The sequence below is a fragment of the Poromitra crassiceps genome, assembly GCF_964638095.1.
Source record: "Poromitra crassiceps genome assembly, chromosome: 14".
NCBI classification, from domain to species: Eukaryota; Metazoa; Chordata; class Actinopteri; order Beryciformes; family Melamphaidae; genus Poromitra; species Poromitra crassiceps.
This window is the reverse complement of record NC_139633.1, coordinates 9,681,961-9,705,176: the sequence shown is the minus strand read 5'-3', so window position 1 is coordinate 9,705,176 and position 23,216 is coordinate 9,681,961. Positions and strand designations below refer to the sequence as shown.

The 23,216-nt window shown below is 44.3% G+C and overlaps 2 protein-coding genes across 3 annotated transcripts in view; one reads left to right on the top strand and one right to left on the bottom strand.

Annotated features, from left to right (window-relative positions):
* LOC310789448 (otoraplin-like) overlaps window positions 1-2,987 on the bottom strand; it is a 3,052-nt gene extending 65 nt beyond the window's left edge. The window contains exons 1-4 of the mRNA XM_083651090.1: window positions 2,840-2,987; window positions 2,531-2,670; window positions 1,398-1,508; window positions 1-134 (exon numbers count right to left, since the gene is read on the bottom strand). The exon at window positions 1-134 is cut by the window's left edge and continues 65 nt beyond it. Coding sequence (XP_083507216.1) covers window positions 111-134; window positions 1,398-1,508; window positions 2,531-2,670; window positions 2,840-2,954 — 390 coding nt within the window. The 5' untranslated portion in view covers window positions 2,955-2,987 and the 3' untranslated portion in view covers window positions 1-110. The remainder of the gene's footprint in view (window positions 135-1,397; window positions 1,509-2,530; window positions 2,671-2,839) is intronic.
* Window positions 2,988-4,716: 1,729 nt separating this feature from the next.
* Window positions 4,717-22,424, top strand: gtpbp2a (GTP binding protein 2a). 2 transcript variants are annotated; one of them, XR_014553310.1, is made up of 13 exons: window positions 4,717-5,022; window positions 7,472-7,498; window positions 8,640-8,824; window positions 9,016-9,124; window positions 9,250-9,447; window positions 11,555-11,729; window positions 17,550-17,769; window positions 17,883-18,018; window positions 18,149-18,207; window positions 19,149-19,320; window positions 19,754-19,918; window positions 20,056-20,947; window positions 21,074-22,424. XR_014553310.1 is itself a non-coding variant. In XM_083650396.1 (12 exons), exons 1-12 carry the CDS (start codon window positions 4,858-4,860, stop codon window positions 20,236-20,238), a joined length of 1,794 nt encoding a protein of 597 aa, XP_083506522.1. In that variant the 5' UTR covers window positions 4,717-4,857; the 3' UTR covers window positions 20,239-22,424. The 2 variants fall into 2 exon arrangements, 1 of the variants encoding a protein (XP_083506522.1); XM_083650396.1 differs by having other exon boundaries at window positions 20,056-22,424.
* The last annotated feature ends 792 nt before the right edge of the window (window positions 22,425-23,216 follow it).

Below are 23,216 nucleotides of genomic sequence, written 5' to 3'. Positions count from 1 at the left end.
TAACTCTCTGCTTCTTTATGGTCGCCTACTGCAACATAATGGCTGAATACAGACAGCAGGCGAAGACTTGGGAAGGAAAGGATTCAGTCCGTCTGTCACAATGTCATGTCTTAAACACAGTAGAAATCCATGTCCTGCAAGAAAGGCAAAACAACAAACGTGAAATATAGTCAAATAAAACATTGGTCACCTCTCCACCACCTAATACTACATAATACCACAAATGTGTATGTACAAAAGCTCTCGGACTCCAATTCCCATAACCCATCACTCCCTCACCTCCAGCCATTTTCCCTCACCTAAGCACACCTCTGCCCCTAATTCTGGACTGATCATCACACACCTGCACTTAAGAGGCTCTAATTAGCCTCCACACCCAGTGTGTGGCTCTAATTAGCCTCCACACACCCAGTGGGTGGCTCTAATTAGTTTATCCTCTCTTCAGATGCATTATTGAACACAAATCATCTGTCATGAGGATGTATGTAGCTATGGTCAGGGGGGAACCTCCATCATATGTATATATCATCATATATGTAGCTATGGTCAGGGGGGAACCTCCATCATATGTATATATCATCATATATGTAGCTATGGTCAGGGGGGAACCTCCATCATATGTATATATCATCATATATGTAGCTATGGTCAGGGGGGAACCTCCATCATATGTATATATCATCATATATGTAGCTATGGTCAGGGGGGAACCTCCATCATATGTATATATCATCATATATGTAGCTATGGTCAGGGGGGAACCTCCATCATATGTATATATCGTCATATATGTAGCTATGGTCAGGGGGGAACCTCCATCATATGTATATATCATCATATATGTAGCTATGGTCAGGGGGGAACCTCCATCATATGTATATATCATCATATATGTAGCTATGGTCAGGGGGGAACCTCCATCATATGTATATATCATCATATATGTAGCTATGGTCAGGGGGGAACCTCCATCATATGTATATAACATCATATATGTAGCTATGGTCAGGGGGGAACCTCCATCATATGTATATATCATCATATATGTAGCTATGGTCAGGGGGGAACCTCCATCATATGTATATATCATCATATATGTAGCTATGGTCAGGGGGGAACCTCCATCATATGTATATATCGTCATATATGTAGCTATGGTCAGGGGGGAACCTCCATCATCTATACCATCTGCATGTTGATCCATTACCAACTGTGTCGTCTGCAACCTGAACCAGAAGAAGGGATTCGAACCCCTTTGAATAAAACTCTTGAAACGTTCCTCTGGCCCTCTTCACTCTGATCGGTGTCCCACTTGCTGAGGCTAAAAGTTCACCACATTAAGCAGTTTTTACCGTGTATCTGTTTGAAAGTTGATGTGACATTGTGTATAAACTCACAGTTGTGGGAATGGTAACTGTGTCTTCTTTGAACTTGTGAGTCTCCTTCACCATAGTCGCAGGGAAGTATCCGATGATGCCCATCTGGTCCACATAACGCTCACTATAAACCTGCCAATGAAAATAACATTGACTTTCTCATACATTAATTATGTATGCCCTCTGTATTACCTGTAGCTTAGTTATTATTCAGCATGCTCAATGGAACATTCTGTATAAATCAAATAGTTGTTCATTCCAGAAACAATTAAATACAATATTTAACCAAAATTTTTCTTTCTTGATATATTGCACAGGACAGAAAGGACAGTAGGCCCATATTGTTTTGGTACAACTGCTGCAATTCTGTCTGTACTATGCAGGGTTTGGTGCATTCAAGAATTGAATTGAGAAATGCATGGGAAATTTCAATCTAATTCATGGAATTGGAATTGGATTTGGAATTGTAAGGAAAATACAGTGGAATTGAATTTGGAATGATACTAAACAGAATTCAATTAAATTAATTTCCATTAAATTCAATTTCTAGAAGGTGTCTTGACTTGCTAAAACATTATGAGTTGAATCTTCTTAAAATTGGCTAAGTGGGTGGTGTCTGTTAGCCTAGGTAAACCCAGCCCCCACGTGACCTGCTCTCTCAGTTCCCAGTCCCTAGTGACTGAGAACAGGTCTGAGAGCAGGTCACGTGGGGGATGGGTTTACCCAGGCTAGGTGTCTGTGGCGGCGGTGTCTGTGGTGGTATCAGTCACGATTGTGATGTCATCATTGATGTCACTTGAAAATTGGGATGTCATCAGTGATGTCATTTGAGCTGTCATCAGTGATGTAACTTGCGCAATTGTGATGTCATCAGTGATGTAATAAATCCATACCATTGCATGTTATGCATCAAATACCACCTGAAAAGTACCTTTAAAGTGTATGATATTCCATATAGATAACACTATAATCTCAGATATGTGGTAAGAATAAACATAATTTCACTGAATTTCACTGAGTTCAACTTCCTGACAGTCCAATTCAATTCCAACTGTTTGCTGTAAATTTTTCCAATTCCAATTCCTCATCTGATCTTGAGCATGCATTGGTAACTTCCAAATAACTTGGGCCAGTTGAAAGGAGTAAGCACATACACTTCCCGACCAGAAGACTCCAGCGCCCTCCTCTGGTGTGAGTTTAGAATACACATAGACCATCTGCCCCTTCTTGATGTTGACGAATCTGCAATCAGGAGCCGTGAAGTCATCTAAAGCCACGGCCATGGAGAGAGCATCTAAAGCACGGGAGGGGGGGAGGGAGGCAGAGACAAGAGAAATATACAGATACATTACATTTAGCAAATCCATTTCTCAATATGATCTTCAACCACAATAGTTCTCAAGACCACATAAACTGCCCACACGACGACATACGTCTCCGATCTTGATGGTCTTCTGACTTACATGAGCACTCTGCATCTGCACATAACTTGTTGTCTGCTAGTTTCTCCATGCGGACAGCACTTGAGGTCTGGTACAGTAGTCCCACACAGAGCAGAATCACCGGCGGATAATTCATTCTCAGAAGAACAGAAAGATTCAGTGTTTTGTGTGTGTGTGTAAATGTGCAAGTATGTGTGAGGCTGTAAAAATGCCCACGCACGCACGCACGCACGCACGCACGCACGCACGCACGCACGCACGCACACACGCACACACACACACACACACACACACACACACACACACACACACACACACACACACACACACACACACACACACACACTTCTCTCAGCCAGGACAGACTGGGCGGAGCCCTACATCACAGGCTCTCCATCCAATCAGTGTAGAGTTTCAGCAAGACCACAGTCTCAAACTACTCATTTCCCATGGGGGAGTTGGCTGCATTTTCTCAACTCGCACTCTCTTTGCCGTGAGAAACAGTCGTGAGCTTTGTGAAACAAAATAGCAGCTGAAGTTCACAGCTTGAAATACAGTGTGTATTTCCTTCCACAGATCTTTGATGCACTGATGACTAGTAGCTACTAACTAGCACTAACTTAGTAAACTCTTAACTCAAGTTTTGGGCCTGGACTGCTTAATTTTTATGAAACGTGCAACAGTCATCAGTTTGCAACAGGCAATGGCATACGGTATTTGCAATAGTAGCTATATTATATATCTAGTCTAATACTAATACAAGGATTCCCAAACATTTCTGAGAATATCTTTTGTTTTATATATATATTTTTTAGCTGTATTTTATATTTAAAAAATATATATTTTTGTGTCTGTCTATACTTCAGCTGGGGAGACAGTGAGGAGGAAGAAAACTCTTATCAAAATTGTTGTTGTTAGTCATTCATTCTTACTTAGTGGTAATTTCCAGTGAAGTAGTAGCCAGCGCCGTCTTGCGGCCGACTCCAGAACATCACCCAAACATATGAACAGATGACAGTATTCGACAATAACCGACATGTGTGTGTCAGTGAATGAAACAGTCCAAGACGTTCTGGGTTTTATTAATAACTTTGTCTTTTAGTGAGGTAATTAGGGTACAGCAGCTCAGCCCTGCGTCTATCTTTTTCACCATCACCTCGTTGTCTCCTCCATCTTCTTCTCTCCTCACAACCACACAACACCACTCTCCAACTCTCCTGCTATCTCCGCAGCGCCGTCTTGCGGCCGACTCCAGAACATCACCCAAACATATAAACAGATGACAGTATTCGACAATACGAGTGTAAGCGAGGTGTCTGTGTCAGTGATTGAAACAGTCCAAGACGTTCTGAGTTTTACTAATAACTTTTAGTGGGGTAATTAGGGTACAGCAGCTCAGGCTCAGCCATGCGGCTAACTTTTTCACCACCACCTCGCCCTCCTTCTTCTTCTCTCCTCACAACACCACTCTGCAACTCTCCTGCTATTAATTTAAATGTCTCTTCGGTGTTGCTGGCCAGATAGCTACTTCGTGCACGGATTCACTGTTGTTGTATTCAAGTTGTTTCTACAGTCTGTGGCAGTGTAAACCCTAACCCTCTATGGCAGTGTAAACAGAGGAGTGTCAAGACATATATGCTAATTATTATTACCTTATTCGTCTGATACAAAATATCACCAAACATTGTATGCATACGGATGCATACTCGCTGCCTGGCACTGGATGGCTAGATGGGCGGAGTTTCCGACTCAGGCCAGCTGGAGCCACCGTTCACCCGGGCGGTCTTGATGCTCAAATCAAGCACACCCGTTGACATCTAGGTTCTGACCGTTCTGACGTAATCCACTGTAAACTCAAAACCAACGAGCCTCTCGGATTGTCCCGGGCGGTTGGAAGAGGGGGGTTGTTATTTTGTTTTGTTTTAGGAACTGTACCACCAGCAGGCGAATCGTAAAAAGCCTGCATGATATAATTTAATATTTTAACGGCACATTTATCCAGGTAGTGGTAAGCTAACGTTAGGTCCTAAACTAAAAGTATGGATACGCGGGTATCAGAGCTTTTTGGTTCAGGAAATGGACATTGTTCTGGATCTCACGGAGTTGGATCTAAAAAAGCTTGTGCAAAGAATTACAAAAAAGCAAAGAGAATATCGTCTCGAAACTTCAAACCAAGCAATAACCCCCCATATCTACCTCCAGAGGTAAGGTTGAAATATCCCACATAAGTTAGCTGATGCTAACTCAAGCTGAGTTATTATTCAGACTATGAATAACTAAATGTGTGTGTTTATGTTGCGATGCATCGTGTAACGTTAGTGATCTAGCATTATCTTTTGCATTTTCCGTCCTGTCCTCGGCATTAATGTTACTCTAACAAATGTCCTCGGAAGTTGATTTGCATCCAGTGACACGTAGTCCCCCGGTAGTATAATGAAATGAATGAGAATTTTTCTCGGCTAAACGTGACACGTTATAGCTATTTAACCAGCCTCTGTAGCTAACGTGTGAGCTAAATGTGAGTTTATTTTAATACGGAAGCAAATTCATGTCTACAAGTGCAATGTTGCCGCTTGCTCTCGTCATTTGTTGACGAACTTTGCTATAGGAGGAACAGCTGACTGTGTTTGTAAATATCGTCAGGGGGGGGGAGCTTGCTTGAACTACACAGTAATTAATGGCACATGTGCAGTATCTTACTTAAAATTGGCTAAGTGTTGTCTGTGATACGACATAAATCCACTTGAACGGCCCTCTCATGTGTATTCACGACTTGGTATGTAGAATCTTTCTGAAAGCTTCGAGCTCACGACTTGTGAGTGCCTGTGACGTTTCACAAAATGGTGGACGCATTGGACAATTAAATATATTGACATTTTAGCTGTATAGAGCTTTTCATAGTCATCATTTTATAATACTAGGGATCTCACCCGCTACAGGAGGGGGGGTCTCAAGAATGACTCCCACTACTTTTTTGTGACATCACCATTGTCATCACTGATCACTGATGATGTCACAGTGGGATTTATGACATCACTGATGATGTCACACATCACTGTGATTTATGACATCACTGATGATGTCACAGTGGATTTATGACATCACGGATGATGTCACAGTGGGCTTTATGACATCACAGTGGGACAATCACAGTGGGACAGAGAAACAAACAAACAGACCGAGCCCCAGCTCCCATTTATATACTGAGGATGATAATGATGTCTGAGGAACATGCTGATATTCTCAACAGTCTTATCTTGTTTTCCTCTGTCATTGCCTTTGCATTTCCTGCACTAACCTCACTAGCTACTAGTAGCTGGTGGTTGCTACATTGTTAGCCTCGGTGGCTTCTAGTCAACTGCGCATGTTCACGACGTGAGTACTTGAATGCCAAGCATGTCGTGACGTGTACACAACTTCCGGTCTCTCGAGCGCTTCGAAGCTTTCAGAAAGATTCCACATACCAAGTCGTGAATACCACATGAGGGGGCCGTTCAAGTGGATTTATGTCGTAGTCACGTCTTTTCACGGTAAAAAGCATGTTTGCCCAACTGTGATGTCACTCAGGCAGTTGTGATGTCATCAGTGATGTCACTCGAGCAACTGTGATGTACGGGCCGATGGCAAACAGTCGCCCAGCGGTGTCTGTCTGTCTGTGTCTGTCTGTCGGAAGTGTTGTCATCATGCCATCAGTGATGTCACTTGAGCAATTGTGATGTCATCAGTGATGTCACTCGAGCAACTGATTGCTCTGTGATGTCACTCAGGCAGTTGTGATGTCATCAGTGTCACCCGAGCAACTGTGATGTAGTATGAGCCGATGGCGCACAGTTGCACGATGGCACCTAGCGGTGTCTGTCTGTCTTTCTTGTCATGATTTTGATTTCCATAGCTGTAGCCATGTGATGAACTTGATTGTATTTTCCCTCCGAAAAATAAATTGAGTGTATGACCTAAAGCTCAATTTAAGATTTAGCTACTGTAGGTAAAATCAGCTACGTTGTTGTGTATGGATTGCAGATTCTTTAGGGTTTGCATTACCTAGTAACCATAAAGGATATTGAAGTCTTACCCTTGGGACATGTCTGAACATGCATGACTCCAATTGTTTTCTCAGCTGATGTAACAGCATGTAAGCACTGAGCAGACCAGCTGCCCTACACCGTACTACAGTGTAGTAGTGATGATCATACAGTGTATATTGACTTTTACACTTCCACATTCATGTCCTCTGTCTGGTAAAGAAACATACATAAAGTTAAGCTATTGATCATTTTGAACAGCTCTCTCAGTAACTATTCACACTAGTGGCTCTCTCAGTAACTATTCACACTAGTGACTCTCTCAGTAACTATTCACACTAGTGACTCTCTCAGTAACTATTCACACTAGTGACTCTCTCAGTAACTATTCACACTAGTGACTCTCTCAGTAACTATTCACACTAGTGACTCTATTCACACTAGTGACTCTTTCAGTAACTATTCACACTAGTGGCTCTCAGTAACTATTCACAGTAGTGGCGGTCTCATTCGGTCAGATTGCTTTTCTTTGTGTCTTTGAACAAATCAATGGCCTATTGTCTCACTTCTCTGCAGTCTGACAGCTGTTGTTCTTGTTCTCTCTCTCTACCCCCCCCCCCTCCCACGTCAGGCTGAAGAGGGCAATATAGAGTACAAGGTAAGCAAAAGTGCTTGTTGGGTTTATGAGATCAGTTCATAACAAAATCCTTTTATATTATATTATATATTATTATATATATTTTTTTTTCTGTAACGCCTGTTTTTCCAATGCTGTATTATACACACACTATATTATACACACATTGTATTATACACACACTGTATATTATACACACTGTATATTATACACACACTGTATATTATACACACACACACACTGTATTATACACACACTGTATATTATACACACACTGACTGTATATTATACACACACTATATCATTACACACACTGTATATTATACACACACTGTATATTATACACACACTGTATTATACACACACTGTATATTATACACACACACACACTGTATTATACACACACTGTATATTATACACACACACACACTGTATTATACACACACTGTATATTATACACACACTGACTGTATATTATACACACACTATATCATTACACACACTGTATATTATACACACACTGTATATTATACACACACTGTATTATACACACACTGTATATTATACACACACACACACTGTATTATACACACACTGTATATTATACACACACACACACTGTATTATACACACACTGTATATTATACACACACTGACTGTATATTATACACACACTATATCATTACACACACTGTATATTATACACACACTGCTCTCTCACCTCATTGTAAACCCAGCCATTGTCATTTGTTAGTTAGTCTGTTGAAGCTATTTTGCTAATGGTACTATTTAATTCAGAGGTGTAGGTCAATCATCATTACAGTTGGCTGTTAGCAACAATATGTAAATGACATGTTGCAAGTGATCCACCCTGGAAAGCAACAGCACGGGGGATTAGCATAAACAAGAGGCTTGTCTTTCTGGCCTATACTCCTTTCTTATATTAGTAAGTCAATATATTAGATGTTATTCACTAACTACCCACAGACTAGGTTAACCCATTGATACCCTGATGCAACATTTGCGTGTATATCCCTCATTTGTGTGTGTATCCCTTTAAGACCGCGTGACGCGGTTTCGCGGTCTTAAAGGGATACACACACAAATGCTGCATCAGGTATCAATGGGTTAAAGTGCAGCACTGATTTGCCCCCTGGTCTAGTTGAAGCTGGTGAGTCCCACACAATACCGCTTTGAGCACCTGGCTACACAAATGAAGTGGCGGCTACAGGAGGGCCGAGGCGAGGCTGTCTATCAGATTGGTGTTGAGGACAACGGCATGCTGGTGGGACTGTCTGAGGAGGACATGAGGGCTTCGCTGAACACTCTCCATAGGATGGCAGAGAAGTAAGGCCACAAAGTGTCATCATCACTGTCTGACATTCAGCCATTTTAATGCTTCTTTTGTTTCGGTTATTGAACAATATTTTTTGCCACGAAAATACCATACTTTTTTGATTTTTGTATTGGTCATATTGTGAATACTGGAATAGATGCTACGTGATTTTGACCGGTCTATTTGTGAACCATTCTCTCAGAGTTGGCGCAGACATCACTGTTCTCAGAGAGCGAGAGGTGGACTACGACTCTGACGTCCCTCATAAGATCGCGGAGGTCCTCATTCGCAAGGTGCCAGATGACCAGCAGGTAAGCTGAGCCACTGTGGCGCCATGTTGCTTTTAGCTTGTGGCTAATGTTTTGTTTTGTCGACTCATTCATTTGTCACTGTCTAACTGTTGTCACGCCGTTTGTCTCTGTGTATCTCCCCTCAGTTCTTGGACCTGCGGGTTGCCGTACTGGGTAATGTGGACTCGGGTAAATCCACACTGCTGGGCGTTTTGACGCAGGGCGAGCTAGACAATGGCCGGGGGAGAGCGAGGCTCAACCTCTTCAGACATCTCCATGAGATCCAGACTGGACGCACCTCAAGCATCAGCTTTGAGATCCTCGGCTTCAACAGCAAAGGAGAGGTGAGAAAAGATGGAGCACCAGAGAACAAATAGTGTGTCCTAAATGTATGAATACGCTTCTATCGTTTGTCATAAACGGCAGCACAACATACAAGTTAAATGTATTATATCAGGTAATTACTGGATTGATCTACAGTCTTCAATCAGATCAGGCAAGAAAACACTTCTTGTGATAGATTTGAATGATTCTCATTCAATGTCATATTAAAGTCGAGGTGAACCCGTTCGTCACGTGCATCTGAGTCCGTTTCAGACTGAAAACAAATTGAGAGGCGGACCATATACGGTGTTGATGATTTGATTTGACAATTCTGTCGACTGGCTTTGGCATCGGCCAATCCTGGCGTGTTCCACCCCCAAATCGGGTGGGATTCAGCGTGTTGTCATGCTACGCGAGTGGGATCCGCGGAGTACCAGGCAGCCACCGGCTTCGTGCGGAGCGAGCGGACAATCTGATTCATGGGTGCTGCCCGCCCGCCTGGAATCTCCGAGAGACGACCCCTGCCAGCCAGGGAGGCTGTCAGGCTCGGAGGCGCGCGCCATTATCGTTATAAATGTAAATAATATTCCTGGAATGCGTGTTTTAACGAGCCAGTTACATTTCTTTGCATTCTTAGAGATTATAGGTTTTGTTTTTTGTTCATGTTTCAAACAATTGGCCAAGTTAGTACCGGTAGTTAGTTTATGGGATAGGAATTCTGCCAGATGACAGGCATTAGGCGCCATTTTCTACTTCATTTGGAAGAGAAAATTATCCTGAAATGAACATTTGATTGACAGCTGCATGTCGTGATATGATTGGTTGAAATGGGGTAGAAATTTGATAGTACTAGGTGATGTCAGCAAACTGTACATTACTGTTAACAATGAAATCTTGAAAAATGAACTTTTGATGTGAAAAAGTGTGAAAAACAAAAGAAATTAGATTTTTGTGATTTTCTTTGCATACATTATTAAGGGAGAATTTAGTTTTTTTTTTTTAACCTGGAGCCCTTTCCTCACATTAATTATTATCTGACGACTCACCCAGTGTTCTCCGCAGCGATTTGGACCGTCGTAGGCGTTGTTGTGATCAAAATAGTACTCCAAGCCAGTCCTTGAATGCGCTCCGTCGGGGCCACATGGCAGCGTGCTTTTCCTCCATGTAAATAGACAGTTTTCTTCCTGTGTTCTACCCATATCGTCATTATATGACCCCTAAAGAAACACCAGACTGCTATTCACCCCCGGGCTATTTCCACTACTCTTCACAGGGATCTCATTTCCTCATTCGGGCTGAGTTTCACCAACTCTCGTCAAGTCCTGCGAGACTTTCCTGCCGGCTGGGCTGTGTACTGACTTGACGAGAGTTTGTGAAACTCAGCCCGAATGAGGAAATGAGATCCCTGTGAAGAGTAGTGGAAATAGCCCGGGGGTGAATAGCAGTCTGATGAAATGAAAAATGAAATTCTCTTTTAAATAGGTGCACTGCATACCCAGGTATTTGAACTAAAAGAAAAGAAAAGTAATTTTTGGGTTCAGCTCGACTTTAATGTATTAACTCCGCTGCATCTGCAATAGGGCTGTGAATCTTCACTGGCCTCACGATTCGATTCGATTACGATTCAGAGGGCTACGATTCGATTCGATTACGATTATCGATGCATCTCGATGCATCTTCAATCGATGCATCACTTTTTTCCCCAATACAGGATTAATTTTTTCTCACTTTCTTTTTCTCACTGTTTGGCTACTTTTAAAATAAAAGTGCATTTGGAATTGCATTGTATTATGATCCAAATAAACAACTGCATGTACTTCCATTATATTTTATTCGATTATTTAAAAGAAAAAAGAAAAAAGAATAATAATAATCGATTTTTGACTGATTTGTGAATCGATGCAGAATCGTGCACGTCCGCGTCGCGATGCATCTTATAATCGATTATTTTTGACACCCCTAATCTGCAATCCATTTTAATGTGTAGACCTAGACTTCCAAATGAAGAAGAACGCTCCCTTAGAAGAACGCTCCCTTAGAAGAACGCTCCCTTAGAAGAACGCTCCCTTAGAAGAAGGCTCCCTCAGCCCACTTTGCAACATCAATGTTCGTGTCTCTTTTCCCCAGGTTGTGAATTACAGCGAGTCTCGGACGGCAGAGGAGATCTGTGAGAGTGCCTCTAAAATGATCACATTCATTGACCTGGCCGGCCACCACAAGTACCTGAAGACCACCATCTTTGGCCTCACCAGCTACTGCCCTGATTTCGCTATGCTGGTCGTCGGCGCAAATACTGGCATTGGTGAGGATACACCTCAGAACGAAATAAATAAACAATGCCATCTTAAAGAGGAATGCTGCTCATTTTCACTAATCAAATGTCTTTGCTGCATCCTTTGGGGATCCACTGTGATCCACTGTGATCGTAGGAAAACAATTAAAGAACTGATTTGGATTTTCTCTCTGTGATCACAGTCATCTCCGTAGGTTAGAGAAAGATCTATTTTACTCTTGAAAATGGATGGCATTAAGTCAGCCACAAAGTATATGTTATCTCTGTGTGTGCACTATATATGTATAGTATATTATAGTGCACTATATGTGCTCACTTGACTATTGGACAGATAAGCCAGGCTGAAGGTGAGTCTGACACAGTTAGTTCTGTTTGTGTACACCACACCTCCACCCAGCAGTCGACGTAGGCACCTGTAGCTTAGCGCTTTACAAACATGATATCTGAGCTTATGTAACAGACCACCCTCCCCACCATAACTGCCCTACCCCTCCCCCTTCTCTGCCCACCACTACTAGTCCCAGAATATCTCAAATACCTTCCGTTCATGTCTGACCCTGACCCACCAGTAGCTCTGTGTCTGCTCCCATGGGGATTTGGTGAACCTGGGACCTGCAGCTGGGTCAGTGAGCTCAAACTGAGCATGTCGGTGCTGCTGACTTAGCAGAAAGTAGACAGCAGGGACATTTTGACAAATTCTTACAGGGTTTTGCCTTCTGCTTATTGATGTGACTTGTTTCAGTTCCTTTCATTAGTAGGTGCACAGCACTATTAGTGCAATATGTCTTTCACCAACCCATAATTCAGCCCATATGACTCCTTGGACAGAGCTGCAGAAACTGGTGGGACAGGCTGGACGGCTCTCTTTGCTTGTATATGTATATTTAGACTTACGTGTTACGCAGTCAATGTCTGTCACAGTAGAGCCCTATTTGGTTTACTGGTCGATTGCTTGGAATTGGCATAAAGCTTTGTCAGAAGTGGGATTCGAACCCACGCCTCCAGGGGAGACTGCGACCTGAACGCAGCGCCTTAGACCGCTCGGCCATCCTGACTTAGCAGTGCTCTCAGCTCTGCCAGATAACTGTCGGGGGAGGTGTCAGGCACAGTAAACGGGCCCAGATAAAAAGAGAGAGGTCTGAGGAAAACCCTCTAGTAGCAAGAAACTCTCAATGCCTCCCAGTAAATAGGCCCTTTTCTTGATATTCCTTCAGCAGTGATAAGCCACCACAACAGTGATATGCCACCACAACAGTGATAAGCCACCACAACAGTGATAAGCCACCACAACAGTCATATGCCACCACAACAGGAAAACTATCGGCACCGGCGCCGCTGGAGAAATGAAAAATTTAAATAATTTCTCTAAAGACAAAATAATGGTCTTAGTTGGTCAGTGAGCTAAGACGGAGTAAGTCAATGCTGCTGACTTTGTAGAAAGTAGACAGCACAGACATTTTGACCAACTTCTTACACAGCCTTCTGCTTATTGATGACTTTTTGCAGTTTAGTGCAAATAGGCTTTCACTAAGCCAGACTTGAGAGTGAGAGCAGGAGGCCAGATAAAAGATAAGAGAGTCCTTGGACACAGTTGAAATATGAGTTGCAGGTAGTGGTGGGACAGGCAAGACGTGTGTCCTCACTTGTATGTACAGTATAGACTCACTTAAGACGTGTGTCTGTATGTACAGTATAGACTCAGTTGGTGTGAAGCTGTCAGTGTATGTCACAGCAGAGCTCTGTTTTTGGTTTACTGGTCAGTTGCTTATTGCTAAAATGCTTCTGTCAGAAGTGGGATTCGAACCCACGCCTCCAGAGGAGACTGCGACCTGAACGCAGCGCCTTAGACCGCTCGGCCATCCTGACTTAGCTCTCCTTTTGTGGCCCATGGCCCGAAATACCATAGTGCTTTGAAGCTTCAGGGAGATGATTTCGATCATAATGGAAGCTTCTTTGGAGGGTGCAAAAAAAGAAAAAAAAAACATAATGTTGTGCGCTCTCGGGCTGTGACGATGACGCTGTGTAGCAGCTCACATAGCAGACAACAGCAGCACTGTGACACACAGCAGGGAATACACTACAGCCAAACACTGTGACACACAGCAGCACTGTGACACACAGCAGGGAATACACTACAGCCAAACAGAGGAACAACACTGTGACACACAGCAGGGAATACACTACAGCCAAACACTGTGACACACAGCAGGGAATACACTACAGCCAAACACTGTGACACACAGCAGCACTGTGACCACAGCAGGGAATACACTACAGCCAAACAGAGGAACAACACTGTGACACACAGCAGGGAATACACTACAGCCAAACAGAGGAACAACACTGTGACACACAGCAGGGAATACACTACAGCCAAACACTGTGACACACAGCAGGGAATACACTACAGCCAAACAGCACTGTGACACACAGCAGGAAATACACTACAGCCAAACAGAGGAACAACACTGTGACACACAGCAGGGAATACACTACAGCCAAACAGAGGAACAACACTGTGACACACAGCAGGGAATACACTACAGCCAAACAGCACTGTGACACACAGCAGGGAATACACTACAGCCAAACAGAGGAACAACACTGTGACACACAGCAGGGAATACACTACAGCCAAACAGAGGAACAACACTGTGACACACAGCAGGGAATACACTACAGCCAAACAGAGGAACAACACTGTGACACACAGCAGGGAATACACTACAGCCAAACAGAGGAACAAGCACACAGCAGGGAATACACTACAGCCAAACAGAGGAACAAGCAGTAGTTGGCAAACATGTAACGTTAATATTACTCACATTCGGTTGAATTTTTTTTTGTCTTTGTCAATATTTTGCACAACACATCTCAGCACCGTGGCTCATAGTAATCGTTCTTCTAGGCTTGCGCTCCTCAGCTGTCCTGATGCTCAGTCTGAAGCAGCCAGCAAGGTCGACACGGAGTGAGGATATTATATCATATATACAGTAGGCTCATCACGTTATAACAGCGGACTTCTCCCCGTTCTGTGAATATGATCATCAAGGTGAGCTGTGTGTGTATCCGTCACTGCTGCTACTTCATATCAACAAACGAGTTGGATTCATTTGAATACTTGTTCTCACACTGCGTTGAAATGAGGAAAGAATGTGTGTGTTAGTTTCTTCATTACATTTTTACAACACACGCTCTCCTGTCTGTCTGTGCCTGCTGCCAACAGCCTTCAGCTCAGCAGCTCCCTGTCTGTCTGTGCCTGCTGCCAACAGCCTTCAAAGGCGTTTGAGGCACGGTGTGTTTGTTTGTCGTGTGCCATGGTGGTGTGTAGTTTTGTGGAGTTAGTGGCTACGAGGAGGATCACAAGCTGCTAGAGGGCTTTTCTCAGACCCTTCTCTTTTTATCTGGGCCTGTTTACTGTGCCTGCCCCCCCCCCCCCCCCCCCCCGACAGTCATCTGGCAGAGTTATTCTGAGATCTCTGCTAAGTCAGGATGGCCGAGCGGTCTAAGGCGCTGCGTTCAGGTCGCAGTCTCCCCTGGAGGCGTGGGTTCGAATCCCACTTCTGACAAAGCTTTATGCCAATTCCGAGCACTCCACCAGTAAACCAAAAACAGTGCTCTACTGTCTGTTACATACATTGACCGCTTAACAACTAAGTGGTAATACACATACAAGCAAAGACACCTGTCTAGCCTGTCTAGCCTGTCCCACCAGTTCTTGCAGCTCAAATTGCAACTGTGTCCAAGGAGTCATATAGCCTCAATTATGAGTTGGTGAAGGAACTGAAACAAGTCACATCAATAAGCAGAAGGCAAAACCCTGTAAGAATTTGTCAAAATGTCCCTGCTGTCTACTTTCTGCTAAGTCAGCAGCACCGACATGCTCAGTTTGGGCTCACTGACCCAGCTGCAGGTCCCAGGTTCACCAAATCCCCATGGGAGCAGACACAGAGCTACTGGTGGGTCAGGGTCAGACATGAACGGAAGGTATTTGAGATATTCTGGGACTAGTAGTGGCGGGCAGAGAGAAGGGGAAGGGGTACGATTAACCAAGACAGTGTAATTACACTTAATAACATCTCAATTAAATTTTCAAATTGTACCACTGTAGGCGAGGTCAAAGAAAATATTAATGACAACTCATTTGAAAGTGCAATTGCACTTAACGCCATCTTAATGCCTGCTATGTCATGTTTATGACAGGTTATGTTGTCTAGTCCTATTGTTTCAAATGTATGTTTTTAGTACGGCATGTGTTTTTGTGTTTGTGGGCGTGTCTAAAATGTGGCGTCTAATATAGGACATGCAGAGGGAAAATGGGTCAAGAATGAGGAGCATGTTGTGTAGCTACATAACACACAGACGGGTCACACGCTGCCAGGCTGCAACCCAAGAGCAACACCTTGAATTATGAAACACAGAAGCTGATCTGTGTAAAGCATAGGGCAGGTCTGGGCCTGGATATGTGACGAGCCAAAAGGTCAAAGGCCACGTAACCGTGTGGTGTCATTCTATGATGCTATAACAACATTAACGGCACCTCCCATCCATGTGTGGTGGTTGACATTAGATAGGATGAGGAGATATTCCACATAGACTTCTACCTGGAACGCACAGATCGCAGCCCACACCAGCTGACCTGAGTGAAAGGTCTCCGCCTATGTATGTTTACGTCTCCCAGCTGGTCAAAGTATCTGCTGCTCAGCTGATGGCAGGCGAATGTATTTTGGGTCTCGGTCGGCCTGTAAATGAGTGTTAGGGGGTCAGTGTCCTTGAACTCTTTGGTGATCTAGGCCTACTTGAGGCCTATTTCCAGGCCGAGACATAACCTACCTCTCGGTTTCCTTCACGTGCTGCCAACTTTGTTTACTCGGCAACATGAGCCACCTTGCAAGCCCACACCTGTGAGGACCCTGCTGCTCTGGTTCCCCTGTGAGAAGACACTGGGTGTGACTTACCTGGCCGGTTTGGATATGGCTGCATTAGCTCCCACACTGCTAGCCTCTCTCTGCTGACAGAACAATCATACGTCATTGTTAATTTGACCTGTCTTATTATCAGTTTGTGTACATGGTGTCCTGACCCCCAGACCCAGACTCCATTGAGTTTCAACATCTAGATAAGCAATGTTATCTTCTGCCACTGAAACCATTTTCCTTACTTCATGGATAGGTATACACCTTTTTATTCCCTTAAGAGGGGTTTGCTATTCAGTAAGTGTAGAGCAATTGTGTTGTACTCAGTCTGTACAACAGGGTTATCTCTCCATATACTCAATGATATATGTAATGTTATTGATCCTATGACGTGCAATCAGTCAGAACCACTTTGATTTGCCAAGTGCAATGGGTGCAAAGGAATTTGACCCCGTTAATGGACCATTTTCACAGCAGCCATTTTCTGTCTGAAAGGCAGGGCAAACACAGGTGCAACCAAAACATGAATGTGCGCCCGGGCACTGGAACACCGAAATGGAATGGAAGTTGGCAACCAGCGTTACTGTTTTGGTTACACCTGTGTTTGCCCTGCATTTCAGACACAAAATGGCTGCTGTGAAAAGGGTCTATTGGTTAGACAGATCACAGCAGGGTGACCTAGTGCCTAGAGAGAATGACCCTGAACTAAATGGTCTTTATGCTACATAGTAAAAGGGATTAACCCCTGTTGATGAACTTGGTGTGAATTGGCAAAAGAAGCTGAAGATGGGTCAAGTAACCCTGGTCCTACCCTCGCCCTTGTCGTTGGAATGGCATCTAATGGACGTTGTCACCTATCTCCTACTCTGCCTAACTGAATCCCTGTGTCTTCCCATGTCTCATTCCGTTCCAGCTGGTACCACACGGGAGCACTTGGGGCTGGCCATGGCTCTGAAGGTGCCCGTCTTCATGGTGGTCAGTAAGGTGGACCTGTGCGCGCGGGCCACGGTGGAGCGCACGCTGCGTCAGCTGGAGCGCATCCTGAAACAGCCGGGCTGCAACAAGGTGCCGCTGGTCGTCAGCAGCACAGACGACGCCGTCGTGGCAGCACAGCAGTTTGCCCAGTCGCCCAAGTATGAAGCACGTTATAGTCATGTGTCACAGCTAGCTTTATAAAGTCTATTTACATTTGATATGGTTCCATATCCATGTACATCTCGCTCACACGACTGCGTTCTCCTTGCAGTATCACGCCTATCTTCACCTTGTCCAGTGTGTCTGGAGAGAGCCTGGACTTGCTCAAGGTCTTCTTCAACACCATCCCTCCCCTCAGCAACAGCAAAGAGCAGGAGGAACTTATGCAGCAGCTGACCGAGTTTCAGGCAGGTCTAAGACACAAGTACTGTACTTACGCGCACACACACACACGCACGCGCGCACACACGCACGCACACACACAGCTGTACAGGCTTTTGACAACATGATGAATAACAGTGCACAATCCTTTTACAGGTGGATGAGATCTACACAGTGCCCGAGGTGGGGACCGTGGTGGGAGGTACTCTGTACAGGTCAGTGTGGGGACCGTGGTGGGAGGTACTCTGTACATGTCAGTGTGGGGACCGTGGTGGGAGGTACTCTGTACAGGTCAGTGTGGGGACCGTGGTGGGAGGTACTCTACACAGGTCAGTGTGGGGACCGTGGTGGGAGGTACTCTACAGGTCAGTGTGGGGACCGTGGTGGGAGGTACTCTGTACAGGTCAGTGTGGGGACCGTGGTGGGAGGTACTCTGTACAGGTCAGTGTGGGGACCGTGGTGGGAGGTACTCTGTACATGTCAGTGTGGGGACCGTGGTGGGAGGTACTCTGTACAGGTCAGTGTGGGGACCGTGGTGGGAGGTACTCTACACAGGTCAGTGTGGGGACCGTGGTGGGAGGTACTCTACAGGTCAGTGTGGGGACCGTGGTGGGAGGTACTCTGTACAGGTCAGTGTGGGGACCGTGGTGGGAGGTACTCTATACAGGTCAGTGTGGGGACCGTGGTGGGAGGTACTCTATACAGGTCAGTGTGGGGACCGTGGTGGGAGGTACTCTATACAGGTCAGTGTGGGGACCGTGGTGGGAGGTACTCTATACAGGTCAGTGTGGGGACCGTGGTGGGAGGTACTCTGTACAGGTCAGTGTGGGGACCGTGGTGGGAGGTACTCTGTACAGGTCAGTGTGGGGACCGTGGTGGGAGGTACTCTATACAGGTCAGTGTGGGGACCGTGGTGGGAGGTACCGGTACTCTATACAGGTCAGTGTGGCGCTTGGATGTTTATGTTGTTCTTCCTTCCAACATTTTGGGGCTAACCTGCTATTCTTGGTTCCGGGTGGTATTTGGTATATATATATATATATGTATATATATATATGTATATATGTATATATATATATATATATATATATATATATATATATATATATATATATATATATATATATATATATATATTTATTTATTTGGTATACAGTGGTATTTGCCGTGAGGGAGAGCAGCTGGTGGTAGGCCCTACAGACTCGGGCCAGTTCCACAAGCTGACCGTCGGCAGCATCCAGAGGAACCGCTCGGCGTGCCGAGTGCTCCGGGCCGGCCAGGCTGCCACACTCGCACTGGGAGACTTCGACCGGTCACTGCTGCGCAAGGTCAGACACTTGTTTTCGGTGTTCCACTCTCTCAAGAAAACTTCAGCAAGAGTGTGTTTTAATCTGCAACCTTTACACATCAATAAACATCAAATAAATCAGTTGCTCTCTATCACCGATTCACATAACACAACAGTGATTTATACCCAGTTCATGAAATCTTACAAATTTGCTGTTCTGAACTCTCAGAGTCGTGTTGGTCTTTCCTGGGACAAATCCTCTGCCACACAGGAAGTTGTGTTTTGCATTTCCTGCAGCAGTAATAGCAGTTTGTTTGAAATAAGTAACTGGATAGTAGTTAGCATGAGCAGCCACCATGGCACTGCAAACACTGCAACAGGAAGTGAGCTGGGGTTCAATTTTCGAATGTTTTTGTAAAGTCAAGTTAAAACCGTCTATATGCGTACAATGGCCATGTGTTTTCCTCTTGCAGGGCATGGTGATGGTAAGCCCAGAGATGGACCCTACCATCTGCTGGCTGTTTGAGGCTGAGATTGTGCTCCTGTTCCATGCCAAGACCTTCCACAAGGGCTTCCAGGTGACCGTGCATGTTGGCAACGTGAGACAGACCGCCATCGTGGAGGCTGTGCACGGCAAGGTTAGTTCCTCCACCGGGCCGCACTCCTTCCTGTCTGTTACATCTTCTAAGTTCTGAATGCAAACCCAATGCAAATGTTGTCCAACCTTCCATCAGTGATTGAGAGCAGGTTGGATTTCCATTCTTCTTTACCACAGGAGGAGCTGAGAACAGGAGAGAAGGCGGTGGTTCGCTTCAAGTTCATCAAACACCCAGAATACCTTAAGGTGGGGGCCAAGCTGCTCTTCAGAGAGGGTGCGACCAAAGGTATCGGCCATGTCACCAAGCTGCAGCCTGTCGCCCAGTACCAGCCTTCCCACAACGAGGACGAGGAGGCCTAGAGGCCACAACAGGTTTGGGGTCCAGGAGAACCACAACAACACACCGTCCCTTTCAAAGCCAGCTTCTTTAGGGAAGTCTTCCTCCTCGTCATCAACAACATCCTGCTTTCTCCAAAGGCCACTCTGTCCCGATGCACAGAAGATCCCTTTGACTGGTTTTCCCGTTTGTTTTCTCACACTTGTTCTCGTCGTATAGCTTTTCCAAAGCCTTATGCCAAGTCTGTCTTTCTCTCTCTTGAGTTTATTTAAGAACTGCGGATATTTTAGTCTGCTTTCTGGTGCGGAGCTTTGGAGGTTGTTGCGCTTCATGACACTGATAAAAGAAACCCCCTCAGTCACCTCTTGAACATTTAGCACAGTGGGTCCCAAACTTCAGTACCCCCTTTCCCTGATTTCTGAATCCAAGTACCCCCTTTACCTGAATACAACATGTTGCTTAGAAAACAGTGGTCCCCCCAGTTTGGGGACCACTGATTTAACACCAAAGTGCTAAATGTACCAAAGTGAAATAGTGTCATGAACACTAGTACAGCACACAGAGATCAATGAATGGCAACAAGTCTATAAAAGCAGTCATCAAGAAGCACACGACTGAGCCACGGTGACACAGTTTACACATGCGCACACTGAAATATTCTCTTAATATTATACGTTTGGCAGACAATTGTTTACAACTCAGCAGTTACATGTGAGATGTTTGGACATCAAGGTAGAACCCCAGCAGTTACATGTGAGATGTTTGGACATCAAGGTAGAACCCCAGCAGTTACATGTGAGATGTTTGGACATCAAGGTAGAACCTCAGCAGTTACATGTGAGATGTTTGGACATCAAGGTAGAACCTCATCATTGTCATTCTCATCACCCCACAGTACAAGTGTCTGTTACCAGCATAGTGCCTGACTGAAAAGGAAAAGCCTTTCTAGTATCATTGTGTTTAAATACGCCTGAAGCATCTTTTTTGTTTCAACTCTGCTATTTCATGTGAGCTGATGACAGAAAGAACCTCACAGAAAGCATGTGAGCTTCTCACAGCTTGTCAGTCTTTTCAGAAGCGACGTGACAAAGGTCATCTTGCTCAAAGCTATAATGCTGACAAGGGCACTTTATGAAGGTGAAGGAGAGCGGCGTAAGCTATGCACAGTAAGAACATGACCCTGTTTTGTGTGTCAACCTGTCAAGATAACTCGCAGTGTCTTCTTATTTTGTAGTTATGGTTATGATCTCAGGATGGTCTTCCTGCCGGTCTTTAAAGTGCTTTAGTTACTCAGGTGGTCAGTGTAGGATCTTCTATTAGACAGCATTCCACTCCGGAGGAGGTTTCTGTTGTAGGCTTGGGGGGGAGTTTTGAGGAAAAAAGACAAAGATGTTTCTCCCAAAGAGATGTGTTCGATGATGCATTATGTGTGTGAAGCTGCCTCTCGGTGCAGCCATGTTCAAACTGCCCTGTTTAAAGCAATCGCGTGTGAGGTACTTTGTCGTCTCAAGTTACTGATGTCACTAACTATGAAGTGCCTAATGGAACTACCTTTAGAGTAACCTTCCATCACACCCCGAAGTTTTACAACTTATTAAAGAACATCGACATAAGTTGGTGCTACTGCTTGATATAAAGCTTTTGATATGGAGAAGATGACTTATGGAATACATGTTATTTGCTTCCCTTTGTTCAAGGCTGTTGTTGGCCTTATAATGTCTTATATATTATATATATTATATAATATATATTATAATGTCTTATATATTATTGCATGTTAGTTGATGCAGAGATTGGTGTCTCGCTGACATATATGGGGGACAAATGAAATATGTCCTGTTTTGTTGTGTGCACTCAAAGAGAGAGGGGGGGGTGTATTTCAACCAAAATATTTTATAGTCTTTATGGAAGAAAAAAAGAGGATTTCAGATGTTTGTTTGATTTAATACATCTGAGGAGTCTTTTATTTTATAGATTTGCAGTGGTTTAAAATTTTACAATTTCTTTCAAAACATTTTCCAGACCGTTTCAGTCCTTTTAGCGACACCAACACTTTCACTTTTTTGCAACCACAAATGTAAGGACTGTTTTTACTTGTAACTGAAAGTGTAATATTTTGATCATTGTTTGGGTGAAGTACTATTATATATATTTATGTACAGATCCAGTTTGTATATCATGGTGTACATAAATAAAGTTTTATTATCTACCTTGGCTGTTGCAATTGGTTTTTATGTATTTTTTGCTGTAACTGTCTCATCAGCCACTGACTGGTTTGTCTACTGGTTCCTATGGCACAAAGCATGACTCAGTACAATAAACTGAGTTTACAAGGCTTCTCCTTCTATTGCATTATCCTGTTAGGCTAGAGGTCCTCCTAATCTGCTCCCTGGCTGATGCAAGACCCAAGAAACAGCTTCACTCATTCAGCTGTACAAAAACACTCATGCATGACAACACACTAGAAACGACAATGTAAACAAAAGCATGCGACTCGCCCCTAGATGGTGCAATTGCTCTTTCATTATCGCGTCAGGGCCGCTAGACGGCGCTGCGGAGATAGCAGGATAGTAGCAAAGAGCATGGAAGGAAAGAGACGACACTCCGGCCATTTTTGGAAACAGAATGCGCCTCGCAGTGGTCAGCTGCGGTAGCGCTGGCCCCTATAATCAGCCTCTCTAAACAGTAACTCAACGGGAGTTGAACCTCGGGTCCTTTTCATTAGGTATTTATCTTGAAAAAAATAAACAAAGAAAACGAAAAATTTTGCTTAGTTTCCACAATATGGTTGTTGTTTTACATCCCTGCACTACACCACTTCAATCAAGATTTGCAGTATGCCCGGAAAAGATGTGAATCCCCAAAGTTTAGAGTGTTCTCCCGTTGAGTTACTGTTTAGAGAGGCTGATTATAGGGGCCAGCGCTACCGCAGCTGACCACTGCGAGCCTGTGCGAGGTTCTTTTGGCGCTGTCACGCTTCAAAAAATAAAAAATGGCGGAG

What these genes read in the sequence shown, in the direction of transcription:
- gtpbp2a (XM_083650396.1), top strand. Translation starts at nt 4,858, where the DNA reads ATGGATACGCGGGTATCAGAGCTTTTTGGTTCAGGAAATGGACATTGT. An exon ending in AGGGCAATATAGAGTACAAG is followed by an intron (nt 7,499 to 8,639) that starts GTAAGCAAAAGT and finishes CCCCTGGTCTAG; the next exon opens with TTGAAGCTGGTGAGTCCCAC. An exon ending in TGGAGGCTGTGCACGGCAAG is followed by an intron (nt 19,919 to 20,055) that starts GTTAGTTCCTCC and finishes TCTTTACCACAG; the next exon opens with GAGGAGCTGAGAACAGGAGA.